General features: G+C 45.4%; 1 protein-coding gene across 1 annotated transcript in view; it reads right to left on the reverse strand.

The window, feature by feature from the left end:
- LOC311222841 (cotranscriptional regulator ARB2A homolog) overlaps positions 1 to 14,978 on the reverse strand; it is a gene marked incomplete at its 3' end in the record, with an annotated part of 74,007 nt that extends 59,029 nt beyond the window's left edge. The window contains exons 1-2 of the mRNA XM_084307476.1: positions 14,930 to 14,978; positions 14,015 to 14,163 (exon numbers count right to left, since the gene is read on the reverse strand). Of these exons, the coding sequence (XP_084163602.1) occupies positions 14,015 to 14,120 (106 nt within the window). The 5' untranslated portion in view covers positions 14,121 to 14,163; positions 14,930 to 14,978. The remainder of the gene's footprint in view (positions 1 to 14,014; positions 14,164 to 14,929) is intronic.
- Positions 14,979 to 18,139: the final 3,161 nt, after the last annotated feature.

Consider the following 18,139-nt stretch of genomic DNA (forward strand, 5'->3'; position numbering starts at 1 on the left):
TTGACCATGAAAATCGAATCAGTTCACCCAAGTGGTCAGTCCAAGTGGACATTTGTGCCAAATTGTAAGAAATGTCCTCAAGGCGTTCCCGAGATATCTCATTCAAGAGAGAATGAGATGGACGTACGAACAGACAACCCAAAAACATAATGCCTCCAGCCGTCGTAGAGGCATTATTATTATTATTATTATTATTATTATTATTATTATTATTATTATTATTATTATTATTATTATTATTATTATTATTATTATTATTATTATTATTATTATTATATGCCTGAGTGTGAATAGAGTCCAAGAACACTGTAGTAATTTCCTGACACACTACTATGGAGGCAGTCAGCAGTACAACTCCCCTACTATGAGAGCAGCGATAAGAGTAGCATACACTCCATTACAAAGCTGATATGCACAAAATAACAACCATAGCAAACGTAACATACCACTTGTGCAAGGAATGGTCAAACGATTAACATGTAAGCTACACACATTCAATATGCATGTACAGTACTGGAGGCCGTTTGGTCTTAATCCTCTGGTTTCACTGGAGAGTGCAGAGCCCATATTCATAATGGGCCTCATTCAACAATACTCTCTTATTGTTTTTCTTATATTCTTGCTTACCCGTCTGTTAAGAGAACAATAAGAAAAGCCACCGCCACATTCATAAAGCCGTTCTTAACCTCGAAATCTGTGCGTAACCCAGGAGATTTGAATGGTGAATCCCACTCATTCTAAACTGGATGCGCGTTCTCGCGCAAGTCATTTCCATACAGAGACACGCCTCGCGGGCTCATTATAATACGAGAGCCGTGGGTCTGCATTGTATAGAGCGGATCCCCCGGCCGTATTAAAGCGCTGGAGCGCTTTGCGGTGGATCAAAATGAGATAGGAATCAAATGTATTGTCATCATACAGCACCTATGGCTATATAGTGGAATAGACTGTATTAATATAATAGTAGTTGGCTAGTTGCGCGCTTCTGGCCACCTCCCGCAGTGCGCGCATACACACATACTGTATACAGTACATGCAAAATGAATCGTTCCAGCAAAGTACTGTAGGCTTTGTCAACTCAATACTGAACGACTGTGCGTTGTCAAGAGCCAATCGCACAGGTTGCACTTGCCTCATCTCATCTGGCTCTGCAAATAGATCTAGAGTCTGAATATCTCCGCATATATAGCCTGCTGATGACTGACACTGACACATCTCTCTCAAATCCATTCTGAGAACGGAATGCAGTGCCCGCGACGCGGGTCTTGATTGATTGAAAATTGTATTAACAGATTGCAGAATGGGTACACTACAGTACAGCTCAATACACACAATTGTTAAGGGGATGCAGACCAGAGAAAGACTTTCGTCTTGTTTACATCAGGGTCCCCCATTTTCAATTCATCATAACATATATGACATACATGACATTACGGCTGCAACTAACGATTATTTTGGTAATCGACTAATCTGTCGATTATTTTTTCGATTAGTCGACTAATCTAACGATTATTTTTGTCATTCGATTAGTCGACTAATCTAACGATTATTTTTGTCACACCCTCAATCTCTGCTTCCTGTGGGCATGGCTCCTTCTCCAATGCATGTTTTACCTCACATGCTCAAGTCTGCACACCTGTGAATGTCACCCTGTTGTCCAGTCCCTCTGCCTTAACAGTTAACTTAACATAACATGATGATCCCATAGCAAATTTAAATAATGACTCATGAAACATTTGAATTTGGATCTTAAGCAACTTTCAATCAAAATGTATTTGAACAATACAACAATCACTCATAACAAGATAAATAAATTAAATAATACAAATTAAAGTGGAAGTGTTTAAATAACTAAAATAAATATATAGCAGACTTCTTAGCTTAAGATCCCAGGGAACTAATGGGATAACTGGGGATGTTGTTTGCTCCTGACAAGAGTCTCAAAGTCTGGGGTGATGGTAGACAAAGCAACTCTAAGGTCATGCTCAATGTCCAATCTGTTCCTCTGCTTTGTCTTCAGCTGGACCAGAGCTGAGAAGCCACTTTCACAAAGATAGGTAGTGCAAAAAATATATATATTAAAAAAAAAAACTTAAAAAACATAAAAAAAAAAAAAAAAAAATGACTAATCGACGCAAACATTCTGCGTCGACGAGTTTTTATGATCGACGTCGTCGATTATGTCGACTAATCGTTGCAGCCCTACATGACATACAGAATAGACAGTACTGCTACATCTATACATTTATGACATACCAGATTTACAAATACAGTACTGTTTGTGATACAAAAAGAGTTAAAAAAAAGAAAGAGTATATACATTTGACGAAGAAACTGTACATTGGAGGAGGTGGGGGGGGGATGGGTAGGCGGGGTGGGGGAAACTGTACATTGGATTATCGACTAAACCTTACTTGGTCCAAGAAGAGTGTAACTGAGGGGTACAATTCCCTGACTGTATTGTTAGATATGATATTTAATACCACTACCTCATGTACTTTAACTTCTGGCCACCCAGTACAAGATATAAGTATGATGAACACTTTCCCATCTGATGAAACGAACCAACACAAATGTACCAAATCGAAGGTTTAATACAGCAAAGGGTGTATACAACGATCACTTAATTACATTTATGATTTGAAATATGGAATATGCACTTTTATGGCAAATGAGTATTCGTAGGTAAATCAACATTGAATGTCCAATCTCTGGTTGCGCAGGGAGTAAGTATACAACCTGGAATATTTAGGAAACGATAGCGATGGTACTTAAATGATTATAGCTGGATACACTAAAGGGGGGGGGGGGTGTCCCGCTGGTTGTAAGACAGTAGGAGGGGGGGGGGTTAGAGAAGCCGCTGGCGGTATCCCATCTGGCCGACGGTGTCTTGGGAGAATCCAAAGTCTTGGACACGGTGCCCACAGAACCTCGGACCGCAGACGAATACAGCTGGACCCTCTGTGGAACGGTATCTGCCGGTCCACAACGGAGAGACGTGAGGCGACCTCACATGTAGAGCGCCGTCTCACCTGGAGTCCTCTCCGGGGGGTAATTCCAACACTCAGCAGTGTTGGCCTTTATCCATGGAATAATCAAAGCACACAAAGCATAATCCAAGCCGTGGAAGGCTCGCCGTCGTCCGGGTAGAGTAATCCAATATACAGGTCCAGTCGCTCTTGGCCCGGAGCTCCTCGGATGCAATCACCACTAGGGGTCTGACCAGCCTGGTTAAGCGTCCAGATAACGTCAGGAACGATGGGGGTACTGATAACTGTAGAACTCTAACCGAACGATGCACCATACATAAATAGACTATTATTAGCTTAATAGAATACGTCCAACTCGACGGTATGGTGCCAAACTATGACCATTCAACTATTAATCTACACGATATCTCAATGCCTATTCTGGGCCAAGTAGGCCTTACTACACCGCACGTGCGTCGTGGGGAGGCTTTTGCGTCTGTCACTCTGTTGGAGGGTAAAGAACTGGACTAAAAGAAAATTCTACTTTACTGGCGCCATATATATATGCGCTATGAACAAATAGTACCATTCGTATTTCGCCCGACATATTACTGCGCGGAACCGGGGGTTGCCTCGACATGTTAGGCGGCACGATTGAACTTGGACCTAGGGGTATGGCAACCTGGCGCCAGGTTCTCGTCCAATGGTAGAATGAAACTATTATGGGCTGTTTAGTAGAAACGGGGATATTCAATGCATATTGTACAAGGAATATACAGGGGATATCAAACGATATACAAATACAATTAAATATATATATATAAATAAATATACATATTCGGTTTAATCTGATCCTTCACAACAGCCGCCCCCTAATTAGTCCCACCTAATTAGCTAAGCAGAGACAGATTAACCGCACTGTCTACCACTCAAGGTCCGCTGTAAGGGTCAGTCAACTCACAAAGTCATAGGGTCATGGTCATCATCGATAGTATCTGGGAGTCGGGGCAGTTCTATGAGCCTCGCCACGGGACGTGTGTAAGTGCGCCCCTGGACGAGTACTTCAGCTGCTCGGACCTTGCCATCGGCACCGGTGATCACTTTGCTTGCGCGGCCAGCCGGCCACATAGCTCTGGGTAGCGACTGGTCAATAATCATGACGACTGTTCCTTCTGTCAAATTGTCTCTCTCTTTTACCCACTTCTGGCGGGTCTGTAGAGACGGTAGGTAGTGAAGTAGGAAGCTGCTCCAAAACTTGTCAGCTAGTACTTGGCTGTACCTCCACATTCTTCGGCCGTTCGCTTCTTCAGGCCTGTACATTGTCTGGGGTAGCGCGGGGTCCAGCCGCCCCATTAGGAGTGTGTTGGGGGTGACTGGGTCGACATCTGCTACATCACTGGAGACGTAACCGAGGGGCTTTGAGTTCAATACTCCCTCGATCTCCGTGAGGACTGTCATTAGGACTTCCTCTGCCACAGTCTGGGCTCCGAGTACGGCGTACAGGGCTGTCTTTATAGAACGTACTTCTCGTTCCCAGGGTCCACCGAAGTGGGGTGCGTTCGGGGGATTAAACTGGAAGTTAATCTGGGCTGGAGCGAGGTGGGTCTTAAGTTCTGGGCCCATAGCTTGGAAGCTCTCTCTCAGCTCTCTTTCTCCGCCTTTGAAGTTGGTCCCGTGATCAGACAACAATGTAGACGGTTTTCCTTTCCGTGATGTGAATCTCCGGAAGGCCATAAGGAATGAGTCTGTGCTCATGGTCGGAAGGAGCTCAATATGTATCGCTCTGGTGGTCATGCATTTGAATACAATACCCCACCGCTTCTCGGTGCCTCTTCCTCTCTTTATATACAACGGGCCAAAGCAGTCCATGCCTGTGGAGTGGAATGGCTTGTCGCCGATTCGGAGGCGACAGGGGGGTAGGTCAGCCATCCATGGTATGCTGGGCTGCGCGCGCCACTTACGGCGGTCTAGACAGGTTCGCTGGAAGCGCCGTACTGCTTCTCTCCCTTGTAATATCCAATAACGACGTCCGATCTCCGCGAAGACTCTCTCTGCTCCCGCGTGGTGCACATCCTCGTCGTATTTCTTTATGATCAGCTCTGTGACCTTGTGTCGGCTGTTCAAGACGATCGGGTACTTAATGTCATCTGGTAGATCGGGGGCTCTCCGCAGGCAACCACCCACTCTGATGAGATTATGTGCGTCACTCTCTGGTGCCAGGTGGATCAGTCTGCTGTCTGATGGGACGGGGTTTCCTCCCTGTAGACAGTCTAGCTCATCGGGGAACGAGTCTCTCTGGGCTCGTTGTAGTAGAAGAAGTTCTGCTTCTTCGTAGTCAGCTGCTGACATGTCAGTGGTGGACTGAATCTCTGGGTGGTGCCGCAGGAATGTTCTTTGTTGCGCACTCTCTAGGGTAATGCAGTCATCTATGTTGGGGTCTGTGGAGGCGACAGTGCTCAGTCCACAGAACATAGGCTTCTTGTTCTCAGCCTCCTCGTTACTTGCTTCCCTCGGGGTGGGCGTAGGCCAATCTCCTTCCGGGAGCTTGAGGAATGCTGGTCCGTCACTGTAGATGTTGCGACGGGTTAGGTCATCCAGGGACATTCCCCGGGTGATGACGTCAGCTGGGTTGTGTTTGGTGTCCACATACCGCCAGCTTGCTTCTTCTGTTAATTCTTGAATCTCGGTGACTCTGACTCCCACGAAGACTTTGTATCTGCATGAATCAGACTTAATCCATGTGAGTACTGTCGTGGAATCTGACCACAAGATTGTTCTATGCACCGGAATGGTGAGTTCACGTTGGATTAACGTGGCTAGATGCGCTCCTGCGAGGGCTGCGCAGAGCTCTAGACGTGGGATAGATTGTTGCTTACGTGGGGCTATTCTTGAGCGGGCCAGTATGAAAGCAGTGTGTATCTTTCCTCCCATCTCTTGGGCACGCAAATAGGCAACCGATCCGTAGGCTACTTCGGAGGCGTCGCTGAAGACGTGTAGCTCAATCTCGCATGTCTCTGGCCTCACTGTGGATGGGAAGTAGCTGCGGCGTATATTGACACCTGGGAGTGAGCGGAGTTCCGTCTCCCACTCTCTCCATGTTGAGGCAAGGTGTGCGGGTATTGGGTCGTCCCAGCCCTGGTCCTTGTCCCATAGTGCTCGTACAATCATCTTTGCCCTGGTGGTGTAAGGTAGAATACATCCCAACGGGTCATATTGTCTGGCGAGTGTTCTGTACACACTCCGTCTGGTGGTCGGTATCGCCGCCGACCTTCCTTGCTCTGGAGCCAAGGGTTTGTGTCTATAGTGGAGCGAGTCTGTTTTGAAGCGCCAGACTAATCCTAGTGTCATTTCTTGGGCTTCTCCTGGGATTGTCGCCATCCAGGTCTCGCTGCTGGCAGCCTTGTCCGCGGAGGAGAGGCTGCGCAATACGTGCGGGTCGCTGCTGGCCCACTGCCTGAGATCAAAGCCGCCTTTGATTAGGGAGGCGCGTAACTTGATTAGGAGAGCCTCGGCTTCTTCTTGAGTCGAGACGCTTTGTAAACAGTTGTCCACGTAGAAACTGTTCTTCACACTGTGTTGGACCTCTTCATCTGCTGCTGGGTCCTCTGTGACGTGTTTCTGTAGTGCAAATAATACTGGGGGGTCGCTGCTGGCCTGCTGCCGGAGATCAAAGCCGTCTTTGATCAGGGAGGCGCGGAGCAGCGCACGACGTCGCCAGTAAATTTTCTTCTCGGCATGCTGCAGGAGTGTGGTGTCTCCTTCTTCCACTCTGGAGTGGAGGCAGCTAGTGGCTGCGGTTCGGTTGAGAGATTTAGCGAGGGGGCCTTGTAATGTCCATCCTAGGCGGGTCTCGACTGCTGCAGGACAGCCTCGGGGGCCTGTATGGACCCGGTCAATCGGGACTATGAGTTCTGCATGGTCGGAGCCTATCAACAGGGTCGGGGTAGCGCCGTCTATGAGCGGGATAGGTAATTGGCGCAGGTGCACATATTTATCCATCAACTTGGTGACAGGGTAGGTGTACTGCGATAGTCCTATTTCTTGGCTGGTGAAAGCATTTGTGATCTTGTACCGTCGCTCTGGCTGCCCGTTGGCTGCGATAGTGAAGGAGACATTCTCGCCCTTTATCGTCTTTAAATCTCTTCTTATTGTCCGAATCGTCATTTCGTTCTTGCTCCCCCGCAGTCCCAGCTGGGTCGCAGCGGAGGCGAGCAGAAGGGTCTTCTCTGACCCGTCGTCAAGGACGGCGTAAGTGTCCATGACTTTATCTTGGTAGCTCAATGTCACACGGACTACCTTTAAGAGCACTTGAGCTCCGTTGCTGCTGGCGGGGTCAATGTACATGACACTTGCCTTGGTGCCGCTCCGTGGTGCAGGTATAGGCCGTCTTCCGTTACTATCGTGTAGTATATCTAGATGGGCTCCATCGCACCGGCTGCACCTTTTCTTTAGGCGGCATTCGGCTGCCATGTGGGGCCGCGCACATCGATAACAGCGCCGGTTGGACTTTATCCATTGACTCACTTCTTCTGCATTCATCTTTGTGAATGAGTCACATTGTGACAGCCAGTGTTCTTTCTCACAGTAGGGACACGCTATCTTCCACTTCTCCTTTCTCGAGGGGGTGCTGTGACTCTTACTGCTCGGTACTGACTCTGATTGGTGCATGACAGTCACCGATCTTCTTCCATCCTTTATTCTCCTGGGTCCCTCTCTGGAGCTTGGCGTGCTCCGCCCGAAGGTGTCCAGTCGTAAGCTGCTGACCTCTCTCGCCAGGAAGTCGGCCAGATCAAGGAGGGATGGCTCGGGGCCGTCGGGATCTCGGTAGTCCCTCTGCCGCCTAAAGCGCTCCTGTCTTGCGGGTGGCAGCTTCTCCAAAATCCTCTCAACGTTAGAGTTGGCGTATAGCTCATGCATGCCCTTCTCCCGTTGAGCTCCCAGCATCCCCACCAGGGACTGCACTTTGATTGACAGGTCGTCTAGTGAGCGATTGTCTGTGGCTGGGGGTAGGCGGTCAATATGCCTTATCTCCTGGACTACGTAATCCCATATACGTCCATATCTCTGATCCAGCGCTGCAAGGGCCGCTGTGTATGGGGTCGAGGAGGTAGCATAGGCTAGCGCTATATTGTGCGCTCGCGGTACTTTCAGGTGCTTCAGTAATATTGCATACTTGTGGCGTTCATCAGCGACATCCACCATCATTGTCTCTAAGCACATCCGGAGCTCCGTGTACTGTGCTCGACTCTCATAGGCGAAGTCTGGGAATGACGGTGTGGCGTTGTATGACGCCGTGGATGGCTGATACATCGGCGAGCGTTGGGGGAGAGACCTCCTGGGCGAGTCCCCTCTTGCGCCTCGCTGTGGGCTGGTACTGGCAGGGTACCATGGCCCGCTGGTCCAGGTACTGTTCCTCGGGGCTGGTCGTGCGTCGTGCTCACCCGTGAATAGAGTCGGGGGTCTGTAGCGCAGCGCCGCGGGGGTATAGCCTGGACTGTATGGGACCTCCTGGTCCGGTGGAGTACTGTGCTGTCGTCGGGCTTGGTTCTCCTCTTCTCCCTCTTCTTCCTCTATCAAATCTTCCAGATCCTGTAATCGTTTATTTAGCTTCTCCGCAGTGTATGCCGCTCCTTCCTTGTAGCTGGGTCTCGCTTGGACCGGTATGGGAAGGGGGTCTGCGGGGGGTCTAGACTCGGTCTGTTGGTCAAGTTCAGGGTCGCTTGCTCGTTGCGGTGACGCTGCTCTTGACTGTTGTCTCGACGAGTTCCTTGAGCCCCTGGCGGAGGGAGAGGGAGTTGTCCTCTTGATCAGCTGCTCTATTAGTTGCGCTTGTAGTCTGTTGCGCTCTGCGTCTCTTTGGGCACCGGCAGCGGCGCGCTGGGCGTCGGCCCGGTCTCTTGCCATATTCTCTTCCATCTGGAAGCGTCTCATCTCCAGATGTGTGCGCTGTTCTTCGCTCCGTTGCTGTGCTTGGAGGTGTTCGCGCTCGCTGGTCGCCTGTGCTTGGAGACGTTCGCGCTCGCTAAGCGTCTGTGCTTGGAGCCGATCGCGTTCGGTAGAGGCTGTCAGGCTGACGAGGAACGCCTGTTGTAGTGTCCTCTCCGCTTCGCTGGGGGAAGGCGGTTGTGGAGGTGAGCCGCTCCTGCGTGAGCCGCTCCTGGGGGTACTCGTTGGGGAGTCCTGGAGCTCTAGTTCCTCGGCGCTCTCCTCCTCTTCTTCCGTGCAGAGTTCTCTCTCTGTAGGGTTGTCTTCCTCCCGGGGCTGTTCGGGGACTACTTCTTGAGTAGTGGCGGGGGGTAAAGGCATGTCAATTCCCTCCTGGTCCCCACCGTGAGCTTGGTCAGTTGCATTAGGACCTACTAGGGGCTCTGTGGTCGGGGAAACCTGCTCGTTAAGGTCAGACATAATTTTACTTTCTACTTTTACCGCGTTTACCGTTTGTCGAAGGCTAGGTAGTTGACTGACAGTGTAAGCCTCTAAGTACTGAGGTGTCTGTCGTCTGCGCCGCGGGCGTTCTAGGTTAGGAGGATCGTTTCGTGGAGTGTTCATCATAGGCCATTTCGATATTAATAACACTATATTAATATTACACTAGTTACCCTCCGGCTCGAAGGACCAATTGTAACTGAGGGGTACAATTCCCTGACTGTATTGTTAGATATGATATTTAATACCACTACCTCATGTACTTTAACTTCTGGCCACCCAGTACAAGATATAAGTATGATGAACACTTTCCCACCTGATGAAACGAACCAACACAAATGTACCAAATCGAAGGTTTAATACAGCAAAGGGTGTATACAACGATCACTTAATTACATTTATGATTTGAAATATGGAATATGCACTTTTATGGCAAATGAGTATTCGTAGGTAAATCAACATTGAATGTCCAATCTCTGGTTGCGCAGGGAGTAAGTATACAACCTGGAATATTTAGGAAACGATAGCGATGGTGCTTAAATGATTATAGCTGGATACACTAAAGGGGGGGGGGGGTGTCCCGCTGGTTGTAAGACAGTAGGAGGGGGGGGGGTTAGAGAAGCCGCTGGCGGTATCCCATCTGGCCGACGGTGTCTTGGGAGAATCCAAAGTCTTGGACACGGTGCCCACAGAACCTCGGACCGCAGACGAATACAGCTGGACCCTCTGTGGAACGGTATCTGCCGGTCCACAACGGAGAGACGTGAGGCGACCTCACATGTAGAGCGCCGTCTCACCTGGAGTCCTCTCCGGGGGGTAATTCCAACACTCAGCAGTGTTGGCCTTTATCCATGGAATAATCAAAGCACACAAAGCATAATCCAAGCCGTGGAAGGCTCGCCGTCGTCCGGGTAGAGTAATCCAATATACAGGTCCAGTCGCTCTTGGCCCGGAGCTCCTCGGATGCAATCACCACTAGGGGTCTGACCAGCCTGGTTAAGCGTCCAGATAACGTCAGGAACGATGGGGGTACTGATAACTGTAGAACTCTAACCGAACGATGCACCATACATAAATAGACTATTATTAGCTTAATAGAATACGTCCAACTCGACGGTATGGTGCCAAACTATGACCATTCAACTATTAATCTACACGATATCTCAATGCCTATTCTGGGCCAAGTAGGCCTTACTACACCGCACGTGCGTCGTGGGGAGGCTTTTGCGTCTGTCACTCTGTTGGAGGGTAAAGAACTGGACTAAAAGAAAATTCTACTTTACTGGCGCCATATATATATGCGCTATGAACAAATAGTACCATTCGTATTTCGCCCGACATATTACTGCGCGGAACCGGGGGTTGCCTCGACATGTTAGGCGGCACGATTGAACTTGGACCTAGGGGTATGGCAACCTGGCGCCAGGTTCTCGTCCAATGGTAGAATGAAACTATTATGGGCTGTTTAGTAGAAACGGGGATATTCAATGCATATTGTACAAGGAATATACAGGGGATATCAAATGATATACAAATACAATTAAATATATATAAATAAATATACATATTCGGTTTAATCTGATCCTTCACAACAAAGAGGGTCTCGTGTATTACTGGGTTTAAGTCAGTTGTTTATTTATTTATGTTTTACTGTTTGCATACGAGGTGGTCCGCAAATGTTCTTGATAACAATCTAGTGGTCCACATAAAACAGAAGTTTGGGAACCACTGATATAGACGATCTCTAAATATGCGTTCTATGCTACGTATACAGTACTGCATATCTGTATGTCATTTCATAAATGTCATGATATATATCTGTATATCTGTATGTTGTGTATGTCATAAATGTCATTATGAATTGAAAATGGGGGACCCTGATGTAAACAAGACGAAAGTCTTTCTCTGGTCAGCATCCCCATAACAATTGTGTGTATTACGATGCAATTTTCTTTTATTATTATTATCATTTTATTTGTTCTCTTTTTGTCTACTTTATTTTTCATTTATTTTAGGTATTGTGTGGTTATATGTAGTCATGTATTGTATGTATGTTTGTATGTATGCATGTATATAATGTTGTTGAACCTTAAAAAAAACAATAAAAACTATTTAAATAATAAATAACAATTGTGTGTATTGAGCTGTACTGTATTGTACCCATTCTGCAATCTGTTAATAAAATCTTCAATCAATCAATGGCCTGGGCGTCCAGAGCATAACTGTTCTAACAGTAATATATAATCCATTTCAGACAGAACGCACGCAATAAGTTATAATAATAATAATTATTATTATTGAAAAGTTCTGTATTTTTAAAGTCGTATTTGGGGGCAATTAACCAATGGTATGCTTTTTTATTTTATTTTTTATTTTGGGTACGAGTTTCTTATCTGGGTAAGAGTGCTCTCGACCACTCTTATAATTTGTTCTTGCCTGAGAAAAAAGCAACAATAAGAAAACTTTGCTGAATCCCAGGTAAGAACAAAGTAAGAGGAAATGCTAGTTAAGAACAAAATCTGTTCTTATATCGCTTCATGCATGAGGCCCAATGTATTTTGGTTTCTTCTTACTTTCAAAGTACATGTACATGTTTTTAGTTTATCATTTATATACTGCATACTATCATGACTTTCATTACTCATCTCTTACGAATTAACGATCCATTCCTATCCTTGCTTGATTTGTGTTTTGTTTTGTTTGTCCTGTTTATCTTGTGATCTCGTATGTTGGTTTACTTATTTTGTAATGTTATTTCTTAGTTGATTTTGTTGTTGTAGATTCTGTTTCGATGTGGAATGTTTTTTGTGTGTTTTTGTCTTCTGAAAATGTGCATGCCACATTGTATTGTGTTAGGAGCCCCTCGAAGACGAGATGCTACATCTCAAGGGGTTATTCCGAATAAAGAATTTCAATATATGTAGAGGCCGATTTTAATATCAGGAGGCCTCACAGCACATAGAAGGAAGGTTCATTAAGAAGAAGGGCAGTCGTTGTTTTTAATCTGATTGAGACATTGTTTGTAAATCAAGGTGTATTATAAATGGAGTTCCAAGTGTGCATACTTAGTGCTTTCCCCTCATGTGACATAATCAGCCCAGAACCTAACTATCAGCTGAACAGAGTGGGGGTTGATCAAGAACATGTGTCCATCAGTGAAACCTGTGGAAGAAAAATGTGCTAGATGTGAATAACCTCCTAGATGCAGATGATCCATGGCGTGAATCGTTACTTCTAATGATAGATCTAATGCTCAAACCTATTAGGTCAACAAATGGCCACACATTCTGAGGCTTATAAGATCAAGTATTCTTGTGTATTTTTTTAGACTAATGCCAGGATGCTATGTGAGAACGGTAGACTGTCAATTCAAATGACTGGATGAAAAGGGTATCGGTAGTCAAGGTTTGCATGCTGCTTGATTTTCCACACGCTTTGATCCTGAACCATGAACTCAATTTACCTTTACCCAAGAATACAGTGTATCACGTCACTGACTGTACACACAAGCACACTCCACTAGAGTGGTCAACAGTTGTTTACACAGCCACAGCGAGAATGATCAATTCAATCAATTTCTCACATCTGTTTTAAGATCAGTATCTGGCACCAATCTATACAGTAAGTCCATGCAACTGTATACAGAGAAAATACGCAGGTCTGGGACCTGTATGGATTTGTTGGTGGAAACAAAACTCTTGTCAGATTGACCATCATTGCATGTTTTATTTTATTTTTTCATTTAAATGGAATTATTTTCATTGCCAAAAGATTTGTGCGGCGGCGACCCACATAAACGTATACAATATGCATGGCAGCAGAACTGAGAGATGGATTCCAGCAGGATCCAGCGCCACTGAAGCCCTGTTTAGCTGATCTCAGACCACTCTAATCCGAAAATGATGGTAATGACTTTGTCATACAATATGACATCGTTGCATGGGAACCTTTGTTGTAAACACAAAAGTAAACTAGCAAGCGTGGTTAACACAGGCAGCTAAATTGTCGGGAAACTGCGGAATCAAACTGTGTGATCTGTACACACTTGTCTCCGCATCAGAAGGAACTCCCTGATGACTCACCCCCTTTGTTTGAGATGCTGCCCTCCGATAAGCTGTATGAACTAGAAGAATGTGCTATAATATAGGATGTAATTTGTGCACCCTAGGAGTGTCTACAGTACATTATAACACATGTACTATGTTCCATAGGAAATTATTGTCTACTTGTATTGTCTTTCTAAAAATATAAATGTTGTAATGCTTTTACTGTGTTGTTATATGTTGTGCACTGTTTTGTTTTAGGTTCTGGGTGTGGCCAAAGATAGATCTCAATCTTGTGTAGATAACTTTTGTTTGCATCATTGTATTAATTTGCTAGTTTTAGATCAGCGGCACTACTATTCGTTCTTAAAAGCTTTATACATAAAAGTAGATTTCTCTCCATTTTGACTAACTTCAGCAGTCTAGTTTTACATAACCTTTTAGTGCAGTTTTCACTTTCACTTTTCAGCGCAGGCTTTCTCTTTTCCCCTCTCATCTTTCAATGCAGTATCTGTTCCCCTTTCAGCCCATTTTCCATTGCAGTAGTTTTTGTTTATTGTTGTTTCTGTCTCTCACCTTTGAGTGCAGTAGTTTTCTCTCTGTCCTCCTGGCCAGCGACCTGGGCCATAGTGATCCACAGTATGTATAGGCCTGCTCCAGCAGCACGGGGGTGAGCTAGCATGGGTCAACAGCTCCAAAACAGAAGATCAGTGACGTGCCACCTGCTAGAGGCAGCAACACAGAATGGCAAACAAAATAAGTTACTGCAAAAATAAATAATTGGTGGTGAGTGCAATTCTGTTCTCCTATGTTAGGCTATAAAAAAAATTAAATAAAAAGTACTGTCATCACTAAGCGTGCACCAATAACTTGCACACACTACTGCAGAAAAGCAGATTCTGGACCAGAGGTTCTTGAAAGTGTACGTTCAACACTGGACGGCTGAGTGTAAACAAGTGACCACAATGTTGACCGTTGCCCTACAACAGACTCATAATGTCGCAACACTATTGACAGGGAAGCACTGTGGTGTCTCAAGCCCGCCAATCTCTTCCACAATCTTCAAGTGGAAGCTTTTGGAAAATGCGGGAACCAGCGCGTCTGTCTTGAGAGACTAGGTGGTTTTAAGATGTTTATAACAAGTGTTAAAAAGCTAGCGACAATAACAATCCCACCTTTTGTACAAGGTAGCCCGAAGGCAAACATCGGCTACACAACCCTCATAAAGACGTTTACAGGCTTGCGGTAAAGACTGAGACGTTAACTTATAACCCCAAACAAGTCAACAACACCAGAGGCATGTTGTTTTATTCTTGCAACAACTCTGGAATGTGTGCATGCGCTGCAGTGATGCACTGGGAGTAGGCTAAAACAGTGTGCTTTCGTGAGACGTTCGTTTCGCCAAAGTGCATGACATGAAATACCGAGTCTGTATGAACTGAAGTAGCTACTTTTGCAGATGCATGCATTAACTATGTGTGATTCACGTACCATCAGTACATGCGACTGTGTCCACTCGCGTCTGCTTCCTTGAATTTCCTCAAACAGGAAGGAGTCTGAGCAGTGTGAAGCTTCCGGGTTACCGGGGCAACGGACTGGAAGATATATTTAAAGAGACAGTGCCTAGTAAGGCGCAATCCGACTGTTGCAGCCAATAGGGGGTATCTGCAGAGCCGCAAAGCCAGGCGTGGACGGGTTTGAGGCGGGGCTTCGTGGCGTAGACAAGTATTAGTGGCCTGGACGCGTCTATATTAATCCCAGCCGAAGAGTGCAAGAGCGCTTCCGCATTCTTCGCCATACGCCAGTACGGTAATGCGCATTTCCTTTTCCTTCACCCAGGCGCTCGCCGCGCATGCGCATGAGGTCGCCGCTTGGTTCGACGCGGTTCAGAGTAGACCCCCATTCAACACTAATCACAGATGATGCCTTTGGTTCATATTAACGCGCCATATTAAAGCCATATTAGCACACATTAACACTGGTCAATCACATTAATACTATATCTGCTATTGCTAATACTAATACGGTATATACACGCGATGGACACAGCAGGCGATCACTGCTACTGTTATTCAGCCACGCCAGCCGCAGCGCCGCAGCCGTGCAAGAGGTACATGATTGATTGATTGATTGATTGATTGTGTAGTGACTGTACATAATTCACACAGAACTGTTGTTGGGAATAGTAGTTCCCCCCGGACGATATTGTGTGTAGCACTTCCTGCCTCGAGCATTCATTCTACCTATCGATTCGACTACGTTGACATTGTTGTTATGCTGCTGTTGAATAAAGGAATTAGGTTCAACTTCGATACATCATTCTACCTATCGATTCGACTACGTTGACATTGTTGTTATGCTGCTGTTGAATAAAGGAATTAGGTTCAACTTCGATACACCGCCTCCGACTCCTTTATCCCAGCGCTACAATTGATTGATTGATAACTACTGAGCTAACATGAAGCTAACTACTGAGCTAACATGAAGCTAACTGCTGAGCTAACTACTGAGCTAACATGGAGCTAACTACTGAGCTAACTGAGCTAACATGAGCTAACTGCTGAGCTAACATGGAGCTAACATGATGCTAACTACTGAGCTAACATGAGCTAACTGCTGAGCTAACATGCAGCTAACTGAGCTAATTAAGAGGTACGCGATTGATTGATTGACATGTATTCCATAATATGTAAAGTACATGTGGTCCTCGTTTGGATAATATGTAAAGTACAGTTGACAGCTGCGTTGTGTTAACGTTGCAATGTACAGGGAAAACGTTATGGCGTTGCGAGTGAATCGCGTCGCGATAATATAATATACATGTATTCCATTTCGGCGTCTGAGCGGGGGAAAAGAAAATGCGCATTTGGAGGGCGTTACCGGGGCCAATCAGGGCAAAATGCGGAAGCGCTCTTGCACTCTTCGGCTGGGATTAATATAGACGCGGCCTGGACAAGTATTTGCACTACTGCGCATGCGGATGAGGGGGGGGGGGCTCTCTCGCTCGCTCCCTCTCTCGTTTACGACACACATACACAACTTAACTTTCGTCTCGTTTACATCAGGGTCCCCCATTTTCAACTTCACTTTCGTCTCGTCGTCTCGTTTACATCAGGGTCCCCCATTTTCAACTTCACTTTCGTCTCGTTTACATAGATCCCCCATTTTCAATGTAACTTTCGTCTCGTTTACATAGATCCCCCATTTTCAATGTAACTTTCGTCTCGTTTACATAGGTACATAGACAGTAATGTTACATCTAGACATTTATGACATACCACTTTCGTCTCGTTTACATATAGATCCCCCATTTTCAACGTAACTTTCGTCTCGTTTACACAGGTAAATAGACAGTAATGTTACATCTAGACATTTATGACATACCAGATCTAGTAATAATAGAGTATATACATTTGAGGGGGAATATATTTACATTTAGCTGACGCTTTTTATCCAAAGCGACTTACAAGTTCTGTATGACAAGCCATCAGGAAGGGCACAACTCTATCAGCTGAGTAACAATGTTCATAAAGTGTTGAGTGCTACAGTGTAGGTTAGTTTATTAGGACAAGTGCATGACAGTAAGGTTAGTTAGGGTTAGATTTTTTTTTTTTTTTTTTTTTTTTTTTAGATAATGGTTGAAGAAGTGCGTCTTTAGTCGACGGCGAAAGATTGGATGGGTTTCGGCTGTCCTAACTGGGGTGGGTAGTTCATTCCACCATTGTGGGGCAAGGACTGAGAATAGGCGACTTCTCTTTGATGACCCTCCCGGAGCTTGGATAGGAGTAGGAATAAACTGTACATATACAGCACTGTTTGAACCTGGCACACAACATACTTCACATGTCATTTTTCTTTTTGTGGAGACGAAGATGATGAGTACCAGTCTTCTCCTCAGACATATAAAATCAGTTTTTCAATACAAGTACGACAAGTTTCAAGTTTCTTTAATATTTGTCATACAGAAGTACAGAATACTTTTATACAAAATGCTTCTTACTGTTACGCTCCAGAGACTGTGCAAGACAAGATAAGTATGAAATAAAATAACATAGTAAAATTAGAAGTAAAAAAATGAGGTCACAGTGTTCAGTTTTGACATATGTACAATGTTCGATGCAGAATAGACGTAGTTACCATACAATATACAATACTGTGCAGTGTACTAATATACAATACTATATAGTGCAAGGCAGAAATGGGACGAGGTGCAATTTAGGTACAATTCACAGTAGGTGTACGAGTTGTAGTGCAAATCCTTTATCAATAAATATAAAGTGTAAAGTGTGTTTGTGTGATCTAAAGTGTGGAGAGTGGGTGCTGCAGTGTGTTGTTTGTTTGAGTGAGTGTGTGCGTGTGGGTGTGTGTGCTGTGTGCATTTGATGGTTGTTGCATAGTGTTTATTGTTCGTTTAGCAGCCTGATGGCCTGGGGATAGAAGCTTCTTCTGAGTCTTTCTGTGCTCGCCTTAAGACTCCGGTATCGCTTGCAATATTCTGGTAATTCTACACTGTACCACTATACATAGTTAGGTCTAATAGCGATATGACCAGGACAACACATACTGTGACAATAAATTCAAAACAAGACATTTAAAAGAGAAAATGTTTCAGATAATAAAAACGAATCTGATGATTAGGATAATGTTGGCATGCCTTTTGTCGACATCTGGGGTCCAGAAGATTTCTTCAGCCCTCTTACT

The sequence above is a fragment of the Notolepis coatsorum genome (genome assembly GCF_963971535.1).
Source record: "Notolepis coatsorum genome assembly, chromosome: 1".
Taxonomy (NCBI): domain Eukaryota; kingdom Metazoa; phylum Chordata; class Actinopteri; order Aulopiformes; family Paralepididae; genus Notolepis; species Notolepis coatsorum.